The sequence below is a fragment of the Mirounga leonina genome, unplaced genomic scaffold (genome assembly GCF_011800145.1).
Source record: "Mirounga leonina isolate KUSES-001 unplaced genomic scaffold, KU_Mleo_1.0 Mir_127, whole genome shotgun sequence".
Lineage (NCBI taxonomy): Eukaryota > Metazoa > Chordata > Mammalia > Carnivora > Phocidae > Mirounga > Mirounga leonina.
Genome location: NW_023270316.1, coordinates 44872938 through 44893573, shown reverse-complemented (window position 1 = coordinate 44893573; position 20636 = coordinate 44872938). Strand labels below are relative to the sequence as shown.

At 40.7% G+C, this 20636-nt stretch overlaps 1 protein-coding gene across 1 annotated transcript in view; it reads right to left on the bottom strand.

Annotated features, from left to right (window-relative positions):
• The window catches only part of DIAPH3 (diaphanous related formin 3), a 485828-nt gene that overhangs the window by 456971 nt on the left and 8221 nt on the right, over nt 1–20636 (bottom strand). The window contains exon 2 of the mRNA XM_035003260.1: nt 2746–2778. Within this exon, the coding sequence (XP_034859151.1) occupies nt 2746–2778 (33 nt within the window). The remainder of the gene's footprint in view (nt 1–2745; nt 2779–20636) is intronic.

Genomic DNA, 20636 nt, shown 5'->3' with positions numbered 1-20636 from the left:
GGGACAAATGAATGCAGCAGTTCAACACACTTCAGCCTAAGTGAAACTCAAAACTTTATAACAAAAGTAGAGATGGTATAATCAGTCCTGCTCTACAAGTGATCAAATTGATTTGCCAAGGTCAAAGAGCTAAGAGGTGAAGTTCTGTCTTTCAACAAGAGTTTTCTGATTCCTAATCTAATGCTCTTTCCACACTGCATCAATGAGTAAGGTTTGCTTTTCAGCGTGTCTTCTTCAAGATAGCCAGGCTTCTTCTCTAAGCTCCACAACAATGTATCCAGCTGCCTGAACTAGATGCCTGCTTGATCCTTTCCTGGACTTAAGCGCTGGCCTACTCAAGAGCCAGGCTAAAGCACAAGAGCAGAAGCGAACATCAAGAGCTGGGGAGACAGTAGTTCAGTCAGCTGGTCAAGGGGAAAAAGGCCAAGAAGGAATCTAGAAGAAAGAGTCATGTGTACATCGAAGAGAAAGGCAGGGGCAAGGCAACCATCAGTGATCCAGGCAGGTGGTCAGAAAGTCTGCCAGCAAGCTCTTGTCAAAGGTTTTTTGTTTTTTTGTTTTGTTGTTAAAGCTTCTTTACCCTATGCAAAGGCAAGAGTCCATCTCTGGAAAGCCTAACCAGGACCAAGCCATCCCCAGGTCCAAGGAAACCACAATACTAGGCAAGTAATCAAAAACAGGGATTCATTCTTTTATTCCCTCAATGAAAAACTAGTGAAAATGCTTACCATGTACCAGACAATATACCTGGAAGTAATTAACACATTGTCTCTTCCTTGATGTTTAAACTGGTGAGAAGTTCACAGAGTGATATACTGGTTTGATAAAAATACCACACAAGGCACTCTGGTAACTTCCCAAAAGTCCTGACCTTCCCAAGCCCGATTACAAGGATGAGGGGAGAGCAGGAATGGAGGCAGAAAGGAGAGAGAGGACTATAGTCTTCACTGAGGAGGAGCCTATTTACTAATGTAAGATCAGAGCAAGATGGCTTCCAGAATGACCTGCAAAAGCCACTCTAGAAAAGAAACAGGCCTATTTCTAGAACTTAGGGTAGAGGCTGTGGGTTGGCAATGTGCAAGGTCAGTCATAAAGAGGGTAAGAGCGGCAGCTCAATGAAAAAAGGAAAAAATGTATGGTGCCCATAAAATATGAACAAACCTCACATGTCCTAGAATAGCATTCAGCAATAGAAAGGAACAAAGTAGTGATCAAGCTACAACACAGATAAACCTTGAAAACATTATGCAAAGTGGTCTTTTGTGACTGAATTCTTTCATTTATCATGACTCCATTCATAGGAAATGTCCACAAGTGGCAATCTGCAGATCAAGTAGCCTGGCCATTGCTGAGCACTGCCAGAGTTGGGCATGAGTGGGGAGTGACTGCTTTTAAGTAGGAGGTTTCTCTTTGGGTGATGGAAATGTTCTAAAACGGATTGTGGTGATGGCTGTATAGCTCTGAATAAAACCATCCAACTGTACACTTTACATGGATGAACTATAGGCTATATAAACTGTATTTTAATAAGACTATTACAGATCTACCATTGTATATTCTCATGGATGTTCAAACAAAAAAATTGCAGATGGTTTTATTGCAGTCATAAGCAGCCATTTGAAGGCTAAGTCAGCACAGTAAGCATATGGGTTCAGAACTTTGTGGAACAAGAGTGAAGCCACGGCTGCACCACTGGCCAGCTGCACATAGCTGGGCAAACGGCTTACTGAACCTAGCTGACCCTCGGAGCAACTGAGTGCTAAGACGAGGACAACATCTACCTTGCAGGGTAAGAAATGACATGTCCTCTGTGTAAGCACTCCATAGAACTACAACTTCCTAAATACTATTACATGAAAAACATTATCCAGAAAAGCTTACATCAACCTTCTTAGATATTATCCAGAGGAACAAAACAGAACATTCTATTTCTTCAGTCCTGCATGTCAAGATCTACATCTCCTTCAGCTTCACATGTCCACCTTATCCAAGTACCCAAGATGGTACTTTGGATAACAGGGGTGCTAAACATTTTTTTGAGTGCTTACTATGTTCTAGGCACTCTGTTTCATATTAAAGGTAAATTCTAATTCAAAACCAGGTCAACAGGGCACTGTGCTTGGTCCTATTGTTCTTTCATTATTATTGTTAATTTGGGCCTTGCTGTTATTATCCTTTATCATTAGCCAAAAGTTACACTCAAAAATCTATTTTTCAAAAACATGTACTTGAATATACAAGAATCTGTAATGGTGATATAAAGTGTTACTTATAAGCAAGCCTATTATCAACAGACAGAATAGGAAGGAATGCTTGGTTGTGTTTTTGAGCAGTATTTTTTTTTTTTTAAATACATGCATGATTTTTTAGTCTGGTTTACTTTAATTAGCAACTACATATTTCAAAAAAGCTGAATGTCTTTAGCTATTTTTTTACCTCCTTCTGAAGTGTGCAATTCATCCCCCAAAGAATGAGAGCTGATTTGAATGATTCAAAGTTGACTAACAATTTGTAATTAAACAATTTTAAGATATCAACTAGTTCCTTTTACTATTTAAAAGCAAAAAAATGTTTTTTTTTTTTTTACCAGTTCTGTCTCTATTTTAGCACTATAAAAAAAAAAAAAAGCACATTTCCAAACCATGCAGGTTTTTAAGCAGTTTCAAAGGTGTTAGCATAGCACGCCATCCACATTACATGGTTAGTTAAGATTCACAACAAAAGAAATGTTGAGCATAACCTTACCATATCATCCGTCAGGGTCCTAATATTTAAATGCTGCAAATGAAAGAAACCAATCACATCAGTACTTTATAACAGTTTTTTAGTTAATATTTAAAAATTCTACAGTGCTAAGTTGAACATAATTAAATTCCTGACAGTCTAATAAAAATGAATTATACATTGTTTTAATCACCTTCTCAAGAAGATGGACAAAAGGTACTCTGAATGTGTAGTTTCAAACACTTCCCAAGATTTCTTGGACTTGCAAACCTGACAAACCAGAAACCTGTGCTACAATAAACATGTTCCCGATTAACAATATTAGTTACAAGTATATGGACTTAGGACACAATGGATATGGAGATTGAAAATGTGAAAAAAAATCTGAACCATAGGACAGTGAAACTTTAAATCTACCATTAGCATGCAGCATAGTAGATAATGAAGTACTTTGCTGGCTTAATTAACTTAAACAATTCTAGTAACGAAGAGAGTACCGGAATGACTATTTGCATCTTTAACATCAGTCTGATTTATCACCAGTGGTGACAGTAGACACTTTTCAATTTCATTGCTAGCTTCTTTGAGAACCCTTTTGATTTCCCTGCTAGACAAACATAAGGCCACCTTAAAAAGTGAATAAATTAGTTTCTTACAAAGTGGTGTTCAAAAGAAAAAGCATTTAGGGGGAAAAAGGCAGCCAGAAATCTAAGTTTTATAAATTCTGGAGTCAGGCAAGAGTTTGTATTCAAGGAGCTGGAATCAATTTCCAATGCTCCCTCGTCTTATTCAGTAGCATTAGACCGTTTAAAAGGGCAGAAAAAGGGTCAAGTGCATTCCTAAATAGACCTGATTTTAGAAGTATAAAAGAACATGTGTCAGCATTCATCATATAACAGCCTGAGTGGCACTAACTTCAACATGGACAGAATGAAATTTTTCATGTTTGTATACTGGCATACACCTTTATTAATGCTCACCAATCTATCTCAGTGATGATCCAGATTAAAAAATTGTACAAAGCAAATCACTATCCCAGATTCTCTTGTTCTTTGACCAAGACATTCCTCCCTCTAGGGCAAGGAATACAGTAACTAGAGGGGCCCAGAATGAGCTTTGTGTATAACCAAAGCTGAGTAACAGACCACACTTAAGCCACACCACTAGGTTCTAGCCTAAACGCTCTGTTAAATTGGGAACAAAGAAGGGACAGTACTGAACTAACAGAACTAGTATTTAATTCTGGGCTAGAAGTGGTCTTCAATATTACCTTCAGCCTTTGAAAATAACAAGCACGGAAGTCCTTACAGGTGGGTAAACTCCTGGGCAGAACGGTTAAGATTTCTGAATACTTAGGGCCACAGTCACCTCCCAGAGGCCATTACTAGAATTAAACACCAGCAAAGGGCTCGCAAGTTCACAGAAAAAGGAGTAGAAAGACCGTGTGGGTAGAAAGCAGTAGAAAGACCCCTCCTAACTGCTCACTGTTATGTACCAATTTCCCACCAACAGAGATCTCCAGCCCATTGCACATGGTGAACTCATCTCTATTCTTCAGCCAGAGATACCGCCCCAATCACAACAGGCATCACACCGAAAGGGGTCGTTCTGCATTCCTCTCACAAGACTAGGAATAGAGCCAACTACCAACACAAGGGCATTCTAGGTGGCCTGATCTTGAAAAGGAAGGCCAAAGACAAAGGATCCGGCTGGAATCTCGTTTAGAAAAGTACGCCACGGTAAAAAGAAAACACCTTCTTCAATTAAATAGCCCCAAATACCAGTTTGAGTTGCCTGAGGAAAATGCCATAAAAGCAATGTCGAGAGAATGGAAAAACAATTTTAAACCAGAGCAGAGCCCAGGCAAGATTCATCATTTAAAGACTGCATAAAAGGTACAGAAAATACAGTACCAGACAGGAAAAGTCGGGGGGGGGGGGGGGGGGGAAGTTACAGCATGCAAAATACAGAAGATGTAAATAGCCAGAAACTATTTTTTTTTTTTTATAACTTTGAATGCCTAAAGCTGCACAGCCCTTTCAAGTTAGAGTTGGACTCATAACTCAGAATATAACAGTCACCCTTATGTAGAAACAAGACATGTAAGTTTCTTTTTGTTGTTTTTTGTTGTTTTTGGTCATAAATTCTTTGGATCCTTAAACCAGCTCACTGAGAATCTAGCTTTAGTGGTGCCTGGGTGGCTCAGTCGGTTAAGCGTCTGCCTTCAGTTGGGGTCATGATCCCGGGGTCCTGGGATCGAGCCCAGGGTCAGGCTCCCAGCTCAGCAGGGAGTCGGCTTCTCCCCTGCTCCTGTGCTTGTGCTCTCTCATTCTTTCAAATAAAATCTTAAAAAAAAAAAAAAAAGAATAGGGCGCCTGGGTGGCTCAGTTGGTTAAGCCACTGCCTTCGGCTCAGGTCATGATCCTGGAGTCCCTGGATGGAGTCCCGCATCGGCCTCCCTGCTCGGCAGGGAGTCTGCTTCTCCCTCTGGCCCTCCCCCCTCTCATGTGCTCTCTCTCATTCGCTCTCAAATAAATAAATAAAGTCTTTAAAAAAAAAAATATGTGACAAATTATGACAGAATTATAATACAGGGGTAAGAAAACTCAAAAGGATCCAAGTGAAGGAAGTTCAACAGTCAGAGAAAAGCAAGAAGCCAGTTCCTATTCTTTCTCTGGAAAGCACTCGCCTATCAATTCTCCCCACTACCCACACCACGATCCAGAGAAGCCAGTAGGGCAGGAAATGATGGCAAATTCAAGGACCCACGACAGGACCGCAGGTAGTGACCAACAGAGCAAACAGCTGTAAAACGAATCTAAAAATTCTGGTTCCTATATCAAAACAGTGAAGCCAGATTAACTTTCACTTCAAGATTTAGCTTTCAAAAAAAAAAAAAAGAAGTTACATAGCTATTTGTTTACACGCATGCAATCTGAGACTACTAAAGACCCGTCAGCATTTAAAAATTTAAGTAGGTCAAAGCATGAATAATTGCCCCTAAAAACTGAAATGTCCAATCCATCTACTTCAAACATGACCCAAAGAAAAAATAGACACTATTTTTTAAATGTACAGTTTTATCAAGTGGTACCCTTCTGTAGGATGTTTGCAAGCTAATATTAATTCAAGTTTTCTGTGAAGTGGACATTACATCAACATTTAGATCACAGACTTCTGAAAAGTCGAAGGGGTAGGGGGAGAGGAAATGATGGACATAAAACCCGGAGATAATTCTGCGGGGTTTCGGCCTTCTTGTAGTAAATATAAAACTACAAGGGTGACATCCCTTAATTAGAAAAAGAAAAGAACTTCGTTATAAAAAGTTACTGCCTTTATACTGCTACTCGAGGTACTGTTTATATGTCTGGTTAGCCAAGACACTTAAATGTAGTTGTTCGTTTTATAGCTACGAGCAATGCTCTTTACTCTGGCTTCTGCTTGGGGGAAATAGGAACTGCACCCATCAATCCAGCTCATGAGTAGCATTTGCTGAGACCCACACCAAGAAGGAAATGGAAACGTTCAATGGAAGCACATAGGACCACTTCAAAAATAACGTAATAGAAACTTTTAGGATTATATTTGTATCTCCACATGCACAGAAATGGAAATCATACAGTTCTAGACTATGAAAACATTCATACCTAAATGTGATTTTGTGACCTTTAGTTACATTATTTGGTCTCTGATTGTATGGTGTTATAACACTTTATGGCAACGGGATAAATGAAACTGGCAGTAATTTCAAAAACAGTTCTGTACACAGAACAATTGGTAAATGGTTAAGGTGTGGTATTAAAGCACATTAGGGCTCCTTTCCTGAGCCAAAAAACTCACCTTTCTTCCTGTGTTCCTATGTTGCTCAATTTGCTAATTCTACTTTCTCCCTAAAAAGGAGCACCTCATATAGATAAGGAACAATGTTTTCTGCTAATGACAGTTCCTAGGATGGATGGTCAAGAGGATCACTCTGGAACTGAAAGACAAAAAGCCTTTATAGTTTTTTTTTTTTTGGATCCTATGTTCTTTTGAAGAAAAGAATAAAAAGGTAGAAATACAGAATAGAGGTCTCTATATTCGCATTTAAGCAAGGCATCAAAACCTTTATTGAAGACCGTACATGCTGTCAAAAAAACAGATCTAGAGCTTCAGAGCACTGTAAGAAATGCTGTAAATATCAAGAGGTCCTTCCCCAACCAACTTAGTTTACAAGGAAATAAACAAGACCAGATAAACTATATAATACAAAGCAACATATAAACCAAAGGTCCACATACACTTAAAAAAAGATTCTAAGCTATAGCCCAAGACTTTTAGCCAATTTTATATTTCCTTTCATTGGTTAGCACATTGGAACTAGCAGGGAGCAAAGGATCTGTCCATTCATGTCATTAGTTACATGGCAGTCACCACCAGGTGTCAAGCTAGCAGGTCTGATCACTGTCAAAGCCAAATAACATTTAAAAAATAATTTTTAGCTGTTGCAATTTCATCAGTTTACATCCTTTAAGTGGGTCATTATGAGGAGCCATTAATGAGGAAAACCTGTAAGATTAAAGCCTCTGAAGGCACCTAAGACCCAAATTTCATCTCGGCCACCTGGTTTCACCTTGTTTGTGTGCACTAGAACACACCAAGATTTTCTCTGTGAGAGAAAGGACAAGGTCTCGGCTTCTCAAGATTCTGATTCAGTAGGTCTCAAGTGGGGCTTAGGCACCCACAGGTTCCAGGGGCCCTGAAGACAATGTGACCACCAGCCCAGGACCCGTGAGAAATCCCGCTCTGCACTCCACCACCACCAGCTGTGAAACAGCCCCTCAGCCTGCACACATTCGAATCTCCTGTTAGGTGGCTCACTTGAAAACCGGTGTCCCTGAAACAAGCTAAATGAAGGGTACAGGTAGGAAGTACAAGCCGTTTTCAAAGAAGTGAGTAAGACTGAGCTGGTACAATTGGGACAGACACCAATTAGTATTGTTTTATGAGAATTCAACACTCTCGGGGGGGGGTGAATTATTGCATCATTTATTCAAATGCTTAGTCTATCTCTAAAGGTACAATAATTCCACCTCTAAGTATAGGTTTAGTACTGAAGGATCAAAGCTTGCTCATTAGATCAGACCGGGCCATGACACTATTTCCTTGTCAAAAAAGCCCATAACGGACTGACAACAAAGTTACACCCAAAAGGAAGAACGGATCGATCTTCTTTTAATCAGAAGATGTGGGTGAGGTTATGTTAAAGCACTACTCAGACTTGCTTCCAATTCCAGATTCCTTTCCACCAAATAAGAACATGTACTTTATCCTAACAACATTTCTGGTCCACACACCTATTTGTTTTAATGTCAATGCCAATTGTAAAGATTGCAGGAATGTAAAGAAATATTACTAATCATGACACTAACCACACCTACAGAGCCTAAGGTTCATTTCCCAGGCAACGACACAGCATACCTAGACGTGAAACTATTCAAGGGCTCCATATTTAACAGCTCAGAAGTGTCCAAAAATAATACTGAAGCTTTCATAGCACCGAGGATAAGAGTAGAGCTGGCTCTTTGATAACCTAAAGAAAAGCTTTTTAAGTTGACTGGCTCTTCATGTGGTCGTATTTTTAGCCCCAGGTGGAAACAAGTAAGGGATGTTAGGGACAGGTGAGAAGGAGTAAAAACTCCCCACCTTCTTTTAATCTGTTCATTTATTCAAAACCAAACCCTGCCTACCTCAGAAAGATAAACACCTGGCCATTACCCCAGGCTTCTCTGCTCTCACCCACCCCAGAATCCAACCTCCCTTCTCCATAATTCCTTCTTTGGGAAAGGAGAGTCATCGAGAAATATTAGCTTTCAGGAAGAGACATCATTCAAGTATTCAGAGAAGTGAAAAAATTAATTTCTAAGATAACTCAAGGTTTTCAAAAGGATCAAAAGGCAGTAACAACTGCTAGAAAACCACCGCCTCTCTAGAAAAACCAATTATCAGATTGTTACTTGGACCTCTCTCCTAGATGACATCACAGGAGCTGGGCCCCTAACAAGTCTTTTTATTCTAATAGAACTCCAGTGTTTTTTTTTCCTTCAATAAACCTCAACGGTGAGGTAAAATTAAAGGGAAAACAGAACGGCTAATCCTAGTAACAGTTTGAATACCTATTTTAATATGTCGTCCTCAGCCGTTCCAGTTCTTTCCACCTCTATTACCAGATCAAAAACTCCTCTGCAATGGGCCCAAGGAAAGGCAATTCAAATCTCTAAGCTGCTCTACAAGTAGATTTGGTTCTAGGTCACCAGAATCCAAGACCTTTACAGTCATCCGGAGAAGGCTGAAAAGTATTTAAAGTATTCACGGGAGGAAATGGTCCTAGGGCTTCCAGAATTACCTTGAAACTTATCTAAACTACTGGGTTATTTCTGAGCGTGATTCAGTCTCCTAGAGGTCTGGTCCATGACACAAACGTAGACGGAATATTCCCAAAGCTAACAGCACCATGCATCATTCTTTATCTGTTCAAGAAGGATTTTGTTTTTTTGGGGTTTTTTTACATTCTAACATCACCGTAAGGAAATTAAGTTTTGTTGAACCTTTTTAGAGAATGATTTGGTGAAATAAATTCTATGTTCACATTCTTTAACCTAGTAATTCTACTTCTAGAATTAGAAAAACCAGAGGTTTACACAAATATTTGTTACTATAGAGTTTATCTTAAATAGCTAGAGTTGTAATCAACCTAAAACTTCCCAGAATATGGGAATGATTAAATAACTATAGTCCTGCCATATGGACTATAATGACATAGGAAAATGCTTACAATTGTTACATGAAAAAAAGTTGCATTTAAAATTGCATATGCGATATAATTCCAATTCCATTAATACACACTTATGCAAAAAAAAAAAGACAGGAACCCTTTTTAATTTTACATATCCACATTGTGGGATTTGGAGCAATTTTTTTCCCATTTTCCTGTATTTTCCCAGTTGCCTAGAATAGGCTTATTTTTATAATGAGAAAAGCTTTTTTACATTACTATGGATAATACTTTCCACACCAAGCAGAAAATATAGATAAGTTCCTTTTCAAATAATAATGTATGTAGTTAAAAAAATCTAAAAAAATCTAGTATTGTAAACACAGGCTTTAATAGGCTAGGGTTTTTTAATGCATATTTTCAAATATGTCAGAATACATTAAGCACATTACTCACTAGTTTTGTAATTCATATATAAATTAATTTCAAAAAGCTCCTTGGTTTTGTGAATTATTGTTGTCACCTGCTAGACTTAATTCCAAGAAAAATATACAAATCACTACATCACAAGCACAAATCCTTTTGACACAAATTCAATTTCTGTGGCAATAACATTGACTTAGCTTTATTTTTCTATTTTATGACACTTATTAATGGCAGAGATAAAAGAAATCTAGCATTTTTCCTTATTGTAAATGTAAACGATCTCATGCTATGTTGAGAATGTTAAGGTAAATACCACTCACCTGATAACTTTTTCACGCAAAGGAGGACATGGTACCAAAATAAAATAGGACTTAGGATTTCAAGCAAAAACCTAATCTCTTAATCTTGCTACTGCACAATCAGGCTGCCAACATGGGCAAGACAGTACATCAAAAACGAAGAGGACTCGGTCCCCGCCCTTAGGAGCTTAAAGCCAAAAGAGCAGCAATAACCACAAGAAGAGACCCTGAAACCAGCACACATCAGAGGTGTTCAATGGTGACCAGAAGGCAAAGCAAGCTCTCCTTGCTAATTACATCTGCTTAAATACATGCTATTAACATGCAAACATTAATTTGACTTTTGTCTTCGATCATGGCTATAATCTTCAGCCATGATTTGGGTAAAACCTGTAACAGAAAATTTCCTCTTCTGACAGCGTAACAGAATCGGAAGGCCGGCAAGCAGCAAATGTTTATTAAACATTACTAGATTCTTGACAAGGAGTATACTGGTAAATAAAACAAGGACTCCTGTCCTAAAGGAACTTTCCTTCTCTTGGGGAAGTGACGGTAAACACCTTAAAGAAGTTACAGAGGATGTTGGAAGGTGACGCTTGTTCTGCTGAAATGAACAGCAGCGGCGAGGAGAGCGGAGGCTAGGAGGCCAGCCGGGAGCCTCTGCAGCTTGCAGTTTTCAACGTGGGGAGCTGGGGCCCGCAGAGGCCTGCCTGAGAGTGGCGTTGGAGCAGGGCTGAAAGCGGACTAAGGGTGAAGCTGTGTGGACGAGGAAAGCAGCTCAGAGGAAAAACAGCCTCTGGAAAAGAGCAGGTCTAGGGCGCCCAAGGACCAGGGAATCTGTGCTACAGCCAACACGCCAAAGTCAGAAGAGAGGGGCCGCAGCAGGTGGGCGCCAGGCCGTGTTAAGGCCAAGGGCTTTTCTACTCCTCTAATGGAACAGTCACAAACACAAAAAGTACTAAAACACGCTATGAATAATCAACTCAACCAGGACAACAACAGCTGAATCCGCACAGGATACCAGACGCCCCAGAGGCACGAAAGCAACAGGGCTATTCTCAACCATTTCCTTCAGGGCTCTTTAAGGGGCTTGTTGGCCCACGTTGCCCGGCGTTATTTACTAAGTATTAGAAATACTCTCAAAACACTGTAAAGCCCACAAAGGCAGTTTTTGGACCAACTCAGCTAGTTCTATTACATTAACATAGAATTAGGGGATGGGGTGGGGGGGGGTAGTCGAAGGAATAGCCAAGCATGTTTGGAGAAAGGAAAGTTAGAAAATTTAATTACAGCAGTTTAATTAAACCTAATCTCTCAGATCCCACCGGAGTCTGAGCCCCAGCCCTAGGGGGTCCTCCCATAGGGGGTCCCAAATGGCCGAATTCCTACAGATATCTGAGCCCCGCTGCAGGGTCTCTCTCAGACAACATCCCCTCTTTGCCCTTTCCCCAACATTTTTGTAAGCAATTCCCCTGTTAAATTGACCGACGAATGTTTCAATTTCCTGTCTGGGCTCTGACGGAGACGCTGTCCTAGTCCCTTCCTTCTCCATACCCGTGCTCTGGCTGTTTCTGTTACCCTGTACGTTCACCTACTCACCTTCAAACACCGCCTGCTTCAGGAATGTTCTCTAACTTTCCCACAAGCACGCCTCTCCTATGACTCTTATGTACTGCCCTGCATTACCCAGCAGGAGGCTAACAGCCTGGGTTCTAGAAGCTAACTCACCTAGATTGGAATCCAGCTCAGATACTGATCAGCTGTGTGACCCTGGGCGCTTAAACTGTGAGCTTCAGTTTCTCCCGGTACCAGGAGAGTAGGAAGCGTCTGTCCTCATAGGCCTGTCTGGAGCCTTAGTTGAAAAAGCCACATCAAGTCCCCTTCCTTTCCGCTAACATCCCCACCAGTATCACCTTGGTTCAGGTGACCATCATTCTCCTCAAGGCCACATCCAACAGTCTCCTCCCACTGGGCACTGAAATCATCCTCTAATCCACTGAAATCCATTTGTTATTGATGTAAATGTGTGCAGGTCCCCTCCCCAAAGTGGGTGTGGGCTCCTGAGAGCAGGATTTTTGTCATGGTCATTTTGCCAGCAGTGCTACTTGCTGGGCTTCAGTTATACTGGACCATTCTCTTCACAGCTGCTGAGGCCTCTCACGTGTTGCCATTTTTCTTTGGGGCTGAGAACTCAAGCAGTGGCAGCTTCCCAAGGCCATGCCCAGAGCCTGGGCCTCAGGACAGGGACAGCTAGATGGGTGAATGAGATGGGAGGTAAGCAGACATACTGAGTAGGTACTGCACGTATAAACCTGTGGTAAGGGTGGGTCACTCTTCATCATCATCAAGAAATGATGAGCCCACCTCTCTCATCCAAAGCTCTTTGTTTACAATTCCCTTGCTGATCATTGCTTGCAGTTTGTGTTTATGTACTTTGTTTTCTTTTTTGTTGTTTTGTTTTTAATGCGCCAGGGACCTTGTTTCCCTCATCTTTGAATGCCTAGACCTAGTACAGGGAACATTTTAGGTCAGTGGTTTTCAACCTGACCACACATGAGAATCAGCTGAAGAGTTTTTGTTTTCTTAACATTCCAAATCAACTGAATCAGAATACCCAAAGGTAGAGCCTGTCACACATACTTGTAAAGCTCCCACAGGTGACTCTAATGGGCAACCTGGGTTAAAAACCACTAACTTGGACAAACTCTTCTGAACTCAGTCTTCCAGTTCCAAGACTATCATCAAGGAATCTCCAAAGACCCACATGTGTCGATATGGTAGATATTTGTTGGCTTTTCGACCTCACGCACAGAACTCCGTATCACTGGGGTGGACCCAGAAGGCTTCACTGTTCTCTGTGAGCCAGGCCTGACCACAGATGTGAGCAGAGCTCAACCCCTACACCCAAGCAGAGCCAATCAAATCCTCACTCTACCAAAAATCTGGATTTGGGATTCAGAGATGAGAATGAGAATGTGTTCTCGCATGGGTCAAGAGCATGTATGTCTGGAACCGTGAGGCTCTGAGCTTGGCTGTGTGAAGATCAAAGAAACAGAAGCTGTGCTTTGCGGAGATACAAATGCCTAGTGAGAAGCAAAACAAGGCTGTATGACCCCCAAAAAGAGAGAATGAGAGAAGCTGCCAGCTCTCAGTTCTTGGTTCCAAATCCTTGGGAGGACCAGCTACATTTACTGTGCTTGATCCAAGAATATACCCCTCTGTATCTTTACAACTGCCCTTTCCAATTTCAAACTAGATATTGTATGGGGGGGGGGGTCTGTTTCTTTAAGCCAAAATAGGCTCTGACTGAGACAACCCAAGACTCCCCCAGTACCCAGATGATATAACCCGCCTCATCATGATCACCACCACTTCCTGAGCACCCTTCATAATCACCAATACACCCACCAATCCTATTAATTAGCCATTATCCCCATCTTAGACATCAGAAAATGAAGTGTCACAGAAGGGATTTGTCAGAGTGAAAAGTGGCCAGGCTGGAAATGGACCCTTGGTCACTGTGACTCCAAAACCCAGACTCATTCCCCTTCCCTTCCCTCAGTCTCCGCTACAGTGGGATAGCTGCTGTTATCAAATCTAGGAAGGACTCACAGTGGAAACAAGGCAATTTCTGAGGCAAAGAAATTTGAAAATGAAATCTTAACAAGAAAAATGAGCATAATTACAACTGGATGATTATTAAGTGTTATAACACTGACCACAAAGTTATATCTTAAAAGTTCAGGTGAGTGACTATAAGAAGCTGGGGGTGGGGGTGGGGGGGGTGGGATTGGGATTTCTATAAACTGACTAACAAGAATATGGTTTTTTAAAAAGATTTTATTTATTTATTTGAGAGAGAGAGAGAGCATGAGCAGAGGAAGGGGAAGAGGGAGAAGGAGAGGTAGAGAGGGAGAAGCAGACTCCCCTCTGAGCAGGGAGCCCAATGTGGGGCTCGATTCCAGGACCCCAGGATCATGACCTGAGCTGAAGGCAGATGCTTAACCCACTGAGCCACCCAGGTGCCCCAAGAATATGTTTTGCCAGGGAGTTTCCCCATTTATGTCTTAAAGTTGCTCTCTTACGTGTATAATAGAGATGGAGGGAATAGTTTTTTTTATTTCTAATTCGTAGAATTTAAACTGCAGTATATACCACAAGCCTTAGAAAACCATGCCCTCCCAATTCAGACTAAAATATAAGCCACAAAAATATCCACATTCAAGAAAATGCACGTACACACACACACACACATCCAAATAAAAAATTACAGGGAAATAGCAATCAAAGACAATTAAATACTTTTAATTATTGATGATGTTTGAACTCTATAATAACTAAATCACCAAAAAATTTTCTTGCATAATTTGATTACTACTTTTTGTTACTAGTGTCTACATTGGTTTGTCACTGCAAATGAGCCCAAAGGATGATTGCATATTACAAAGTTAACATCTGAAAAACAGAGAAAAAGAGCACAATCCCAACTCTTACATTCAGTCCTAGTATTATGCATAAAATGTAGTTCATTTTACATTTCTTCTAGAAATATTAACCAAGCTGGATATAATTAGCATCTAAGCTAAGCCGACAACACACTAGGCCTGGCCCAAAAAGACCTATGAAACACTGCAGCTGCCCTGAGTGAGTTGACAATCCAACAGGCTCTAGAGAAAAAAATAAAAAGCCTAGGTCACTTATTTTCTCTTTCTGGTGATTCAAAAAATAATATCCCAAAAGTAACTGTCCTGCGAGGGCTACCCATACTGAAATACACAGGTTCTCCCATCTTAATGCTTTTCTTTGCACTTGTCATCCAGAGGAATCTGGAAAGATAAAGCCTTGATTGGGATCAGAGAGCAGCCCAATACTGCACCAAATCTGCACTGTGACATATCACGACACAGTGAAATTCCAACACGGAGCATTCTATGTCACACATTAGGTGTTGAACACACCAAGTTCTGTAGTCAAGCTGCAAGCTCAAGCAACTACAGCCTAAACTGCCCTTGGCAATCTTCCAGCGATGCCAAAATTCAGCTCTAACAATAACCCAAGTATATTTGCAAAGTACTTCTAAAAGTCCATAGTTTCATGTTGATAATCGCACCATTCAAGGACACCAATAAAACAGGCCAACAAGGATTATGGGGAAGTCTTCAACTGACAGTCGTAGTCATGATCCTAATAGCCTAGTGCAAATTATTCAGGACTGCAGATCTTGCAATGGTGTGAAGATAATCCTCCCCTATTTCTTTTCAAGATCTCACTGACACTTAACATTGTGTAAGTTTAAGGTACACAAAGTGATTTCATACATTTATATATTGCAATGATTACCGCCATCGTTTTAGTTATACCTCTATTGTATCACATAATTATCACTTATTTTCTTTAGTGAGAACATTTGAGATCTGGTCTCGGCGATTTTGGAGTAGATGATATTGTTGACTCTAATCACTATGCTGTGCATTAGAGATCTCGAACTTATGTTTTAGTTGGAAGTTTGTAGCCTTTAACATCTCCCCAGTTCCCCCATCCCTCCCACCTCCCTGGCCCGTTAACCACCATTCTTCTCTGTACAAGTTTGGCTTTTTTTTAGATTCCACATGATAAGTGATGTCATACAATATCTGTCTTATCTCACTAAGCACATGTCCTCCAGGTCCATCCGTGTTCTTGCAAAGAGCAGGATTTCCTTCTTTCTCATGGCTGAAAAATATTCCATTGTGTGTGTATAGATACTGCATCTTTTTTTGGTCCATTTAGACATTTAGATTGTTTCCGTATCTAGACTATTGTGAATAATGCTGCAATAGACATGGGAGTGCCATGTCTCTTTGAGATCTTGATTTCATCTCCTTTGGATATATATCCTGTGGGACTGCTGAATTATATGGTAGTCTTATTTACAATTTTTTGAGGAACCTCCATACTGTTTTCCACAGTGGCTGAACCAATTTACATTCCCACCAACAGTACATGAGGGTTCCCTTTACATCCTCACCATCACTTGTTATCTCTTGTCTTCTTGATGACAGCCCTTCTAACGGGTGTGACTGGTTCTGTCATTGCTGATGTTGTTTGGCTCATAAAACTATCATTGATGGTGGCATCAGAGGCTATGAAAGTGCATCATCTTGGCCAGAATAAGATGTGCATGTTCTCCAACAGGAATGAATCATCACATCACCGGTAGGCAGCCTGACTTACAGAAGACGCTGAGGGCCACAGGCAGTCCCTTTAAAAATGAATGTAGGTCAAAGTTTGTCATTGGCCATTAGCTACATAGGGCTATTTAAATTAATTCAAATTAAGCCAAATTAAAAATCCAGCAATTTGGGAACATTACCCTCATACAGCTAGTGACTATCAAACTGGACACAGCAGGACAGATTATCTCATCACAGAAAGTCCTCCTGAAAAACGCTGATCTAGGTAGTAGTAAGAGCTAAAGAAATGGACAAGCTCAGGCTGAAAGGAGGTATAAACTGGAAGAAGATGGTCGGAGACAGTACTTGGGAACACCAATTTAAAAGGGTGAGAAGAAAGATGAGCAAAGATCAGAAGAGAAGAACACGTCATGGCAAAGGTCTCAAGAAGCGAGAGGTCAGTGCTAATCCTGTGTGAAGTTAAGTAAGATGAAGTTTGAAAATCAGCCACCAGGTTCGCAATTGTTGATCTGCCAAAGCAATTTCAGTGGAAAGAACAGAAGCAAAGGCAAGGTTGAGGAACCACTGGAAGGTGGCTGAATCCCTCCTCGACGAGAACACTCTACTGGTACCTTTGCCAATGCCATCCTAAGAGCAGCAACAAGCTAAGAGCTGTTTAATACTTATGTGTCAACCCCCATTCTAACACACTGAATCATCATATCCAATGTCCCACATAGGTATTACTGTTCCCATCTCATAGATGAAGGAACAAACAAAAAACACAGTAATTTTCCAAGGTCACACAGCTATCAAATACAGAGCAGGATTTAAATCCAGGTTAATTTCAGAGCCCGAGTCCTTCAAGATGGCACAAAATGGACTGCTTGGTAACACTTCCCACTTGTTGATTCACACCTCTCTTCATACCAGACTGAATGGGAGCCTCTTGAAGACAAGGACCAAATTGTGTCTACCTGTGCTATACTTTGGTATAAAGAGCATTCAAATATTTACTGAATAAATGAAAAGAACTAACTGACTATAAGGGAAGGAAGCAGAGCATAGTATTCAGAGAGGGAGAAGGATCAAGAGAAAGTCAGAGAGGGAGGCTGTTTGGTTTTGCTTCTGCTTTTTCTTTTATAATGAGAGGGACTGGAGCATTCTTGGAGAATGCAGCCTATAAAGAGTGAAACATACCTAATGGAATGGGACTGGTCAAGAACAGAGGTAAAGGGATTAACCTTGAACAGGAAAACAGACATTTCTTCTGTGGATATTGGAGGGGAAAGGAGGAAGAGTTACAAATAGAGAAGATTACAGGTGCAGACAGCGGGAAATTGTGCAAGTTCAAGCAAAACGACCTTTATTTTCTCTCTGAAGAAGGTGTCAAGGGGAGCGCGAAGAGTCAGAAGTAACCATCTCTAAGATCTTTTAAGCGAAAGCGGTGGAATGTTCCCGTGTGGGGACAAGTGGGTATTTTACACACACACACAGAATATCATTAAAGGATACAAAAGAAATTAATAGAAGTCACCGCAGCCGCTGTTCGGGAACAAGCTGAATGGCAGGTCTGGGGCGCAAGGAAGTCTCGGGAAGCTCGCTCTGTACTCTTACGCTGCTGGCCTTTTTAAGAGGTGTATACATTACTTTTTCAATTTAAAAAACTATTTACAACAAAAAGGAATCAGGCCCATAGGGAAGGTAAAGAGAGTGATGATAACGGTTTAGCATAAACATTAAGAGAAATGAAAAAGAAGGTAACCAGAGAGCTAGTTCAAAGCCAGGGCTCTGGAGTTAGACCCGGCTGTGCTGGTTTCCTCGCCCCCTATCCCCAGCTGCTGCAGCTCAGGAAAGGCCCCAAACCCCTCTCCCCACCTCAGTTCCATCACGTCCAACACAAGGGTGGTGAGAGTGCCTACTTCAAAGCAGTGAATTAGGATTAAGTGATTCAAATAGTGCCCAGCCCACTGGGAAAGCTGAATAAATGTAGCTATTGTGATGATGATTATCTAGCAGCTTTGAGGACCCAGCTAGTCAGCAGGCCCATAGATCCCTGAATGTAAGGGAATCAGTTCATAGCTGGGAGGGTTTCCACCCCCAGGCAGCAGTTCAAGACCCAGAGGGCCTGTCGGCTTGCTCCAGGCTTGGAGATCTGAGGCAAATGGACAAGGAAACCAGAGATTCTATTTATTTACAGTCTACCTTGTGTCAGGCTTGAGGAGGTGAGGAATGGGAGGCATCCTAGTTCAAAAGTGCCAGGGTTACTTTAGTGGAGTGTGGGTATAGTGTGGAGCAAAAGTCGGCAGGAAACTGACAGGGAAAGAGAGGCAAGGTCAAGGGGCTGGAGATCTAGATGAAACAGAGAGGAGGGGAGTATGTCCAGGAACCAAACCTCTTGGTGTGTTCCCCACTTGAATTAAGGTCGGGTTCCTGGACACAATACAGGTTGTCCCACAGGAACACAAGGAGAAAGGAAGATGGGAAGCTGAAAAGAATGGTCAAAATGCTGCCAATAACTGAGATCCTGTAACATCTCCTTCAAAATGACCAGCCCTAGAGAATTCAACACTACAGATGAGATCCCCCCCTACTCTGGTATCTGAGAAAGAATCAAAAGAGTAAAACTCGTAATAGCTGTCATGTATTAACTGCTAGGCATTGTGCCCAAGCTACTGAAACATCCATTACCTCAACTCATCCTCCCAACAAGCTATAAGTGGACATGCTGTGGTTATCTATTCCATTTTACAGATAGGAAAACTGAGGTACTGAAGTTCATTAATTTGCCCAAGGATACACAGCCATATTTGAATCCACTGAATCCATCCTCAGCCCTCTTTACCTCTCAAGCCACATTGCTGGCCCCTGGAGGAGCCTGAATGGGCAGGCTCAGTTCTCCGGTGACCCAGATATATTTCTGGTGGCCTTTACAGGTCTTTCCCCACCATCACTGAAATCTTTTATAAAAATAAATAGACATTTAGGGTATATCAATAACATTTAAATTTAAATTAATCATGAACAGATTAATGAACCAGGTGGTGTAAGGTTACAAGAGTAATTTTGCATAGATTTTCAATTAGCCAAGCATTCACAGACCTATAGCAGTAAGCTCAAGCCTATGCCAAGCACTGCAGAGAAAGTGACTTCCAAAAGCTCACAAACACATGCATAAAGTGAAAACAGGTTCAAGATACAAAATAACATATCAATAATAGCAAAATAATAACTTCCAAAGGGAGGCTGAATGAAGTTTGAGCATGGTTTTAATTGGAGACCATCACCTTTTATAAAGAAATGAAACTGTCACATTGAATTTCTGATTGCAGATTATGTGCATTCTGGTTTTCATGTTCATTTCTCAGACTGTCATATTTTTCATTAGGAATGAATTGTAATTGTCCTTATGAATTGCTTTCTACCCAAGGATTTGATCAACACAACAGTTTAATACTATAGTATACTCCATAATTAATGTCACCAATTTGTAAATCCTAGTTAAAAACTGAATGTTACAAAGTTTCATTTTCTGATGCCCAAATAAACAACTCACCTCAGGAAAATGCAGCAATTACAGGATAAACTTCCCACATCCTGGGAAGATACTTTATAATAAAATAAGCCAAATAAATGCACTATTATGGATCTTACAATTAGACTAATCCATGTATCTCACTGAGAGTTTCAAGAAATTCTACATCGTAACTCCAAAAGAAGCATGTGCTTTTCTTTTTTAACTTCCAGAATAACCTAGAATTAACGATAATTTCCTTGGAGAGCTGAACAGGTATTTAGCCGTCTTTAACCCATGAAGGTCCCTCATGAAATAAATAAAAAGCCCTGTAAGCACCTACCTCAAGAAAATGAAGAGGAAAGATTATAAGGAAATACTGATAGGAAAGGAGAAAACAGACATTTCAATAGGATTTATAAAGTTTCATTTCTGACACTGGTGAGTACATAGTGTTCTATACTTCTTTTGTATGACAAAATATATATATTTTTTTAAATTGCAAAGGAAATATCTACCCTTAATAGACTATTAAGAAGTAAACTGTTGTGAAGCACACTGCATACCTCTTCACACCTGAGAAACACTAATCACTTATAGCTCATCGCTAGATGAAGAACTAAAGGGGCAAAACCTTTGCCGGGTTCCAGTACTCGACTAACTTCTCAAGTCATCCCTTGGATTCCTCAAACCGAGTCTGCCGATCCCCTCACGGACTCTCCAGGTCCAGAAGTCTTTTTAAATTTTGTATTTTTCCAAGATTATCT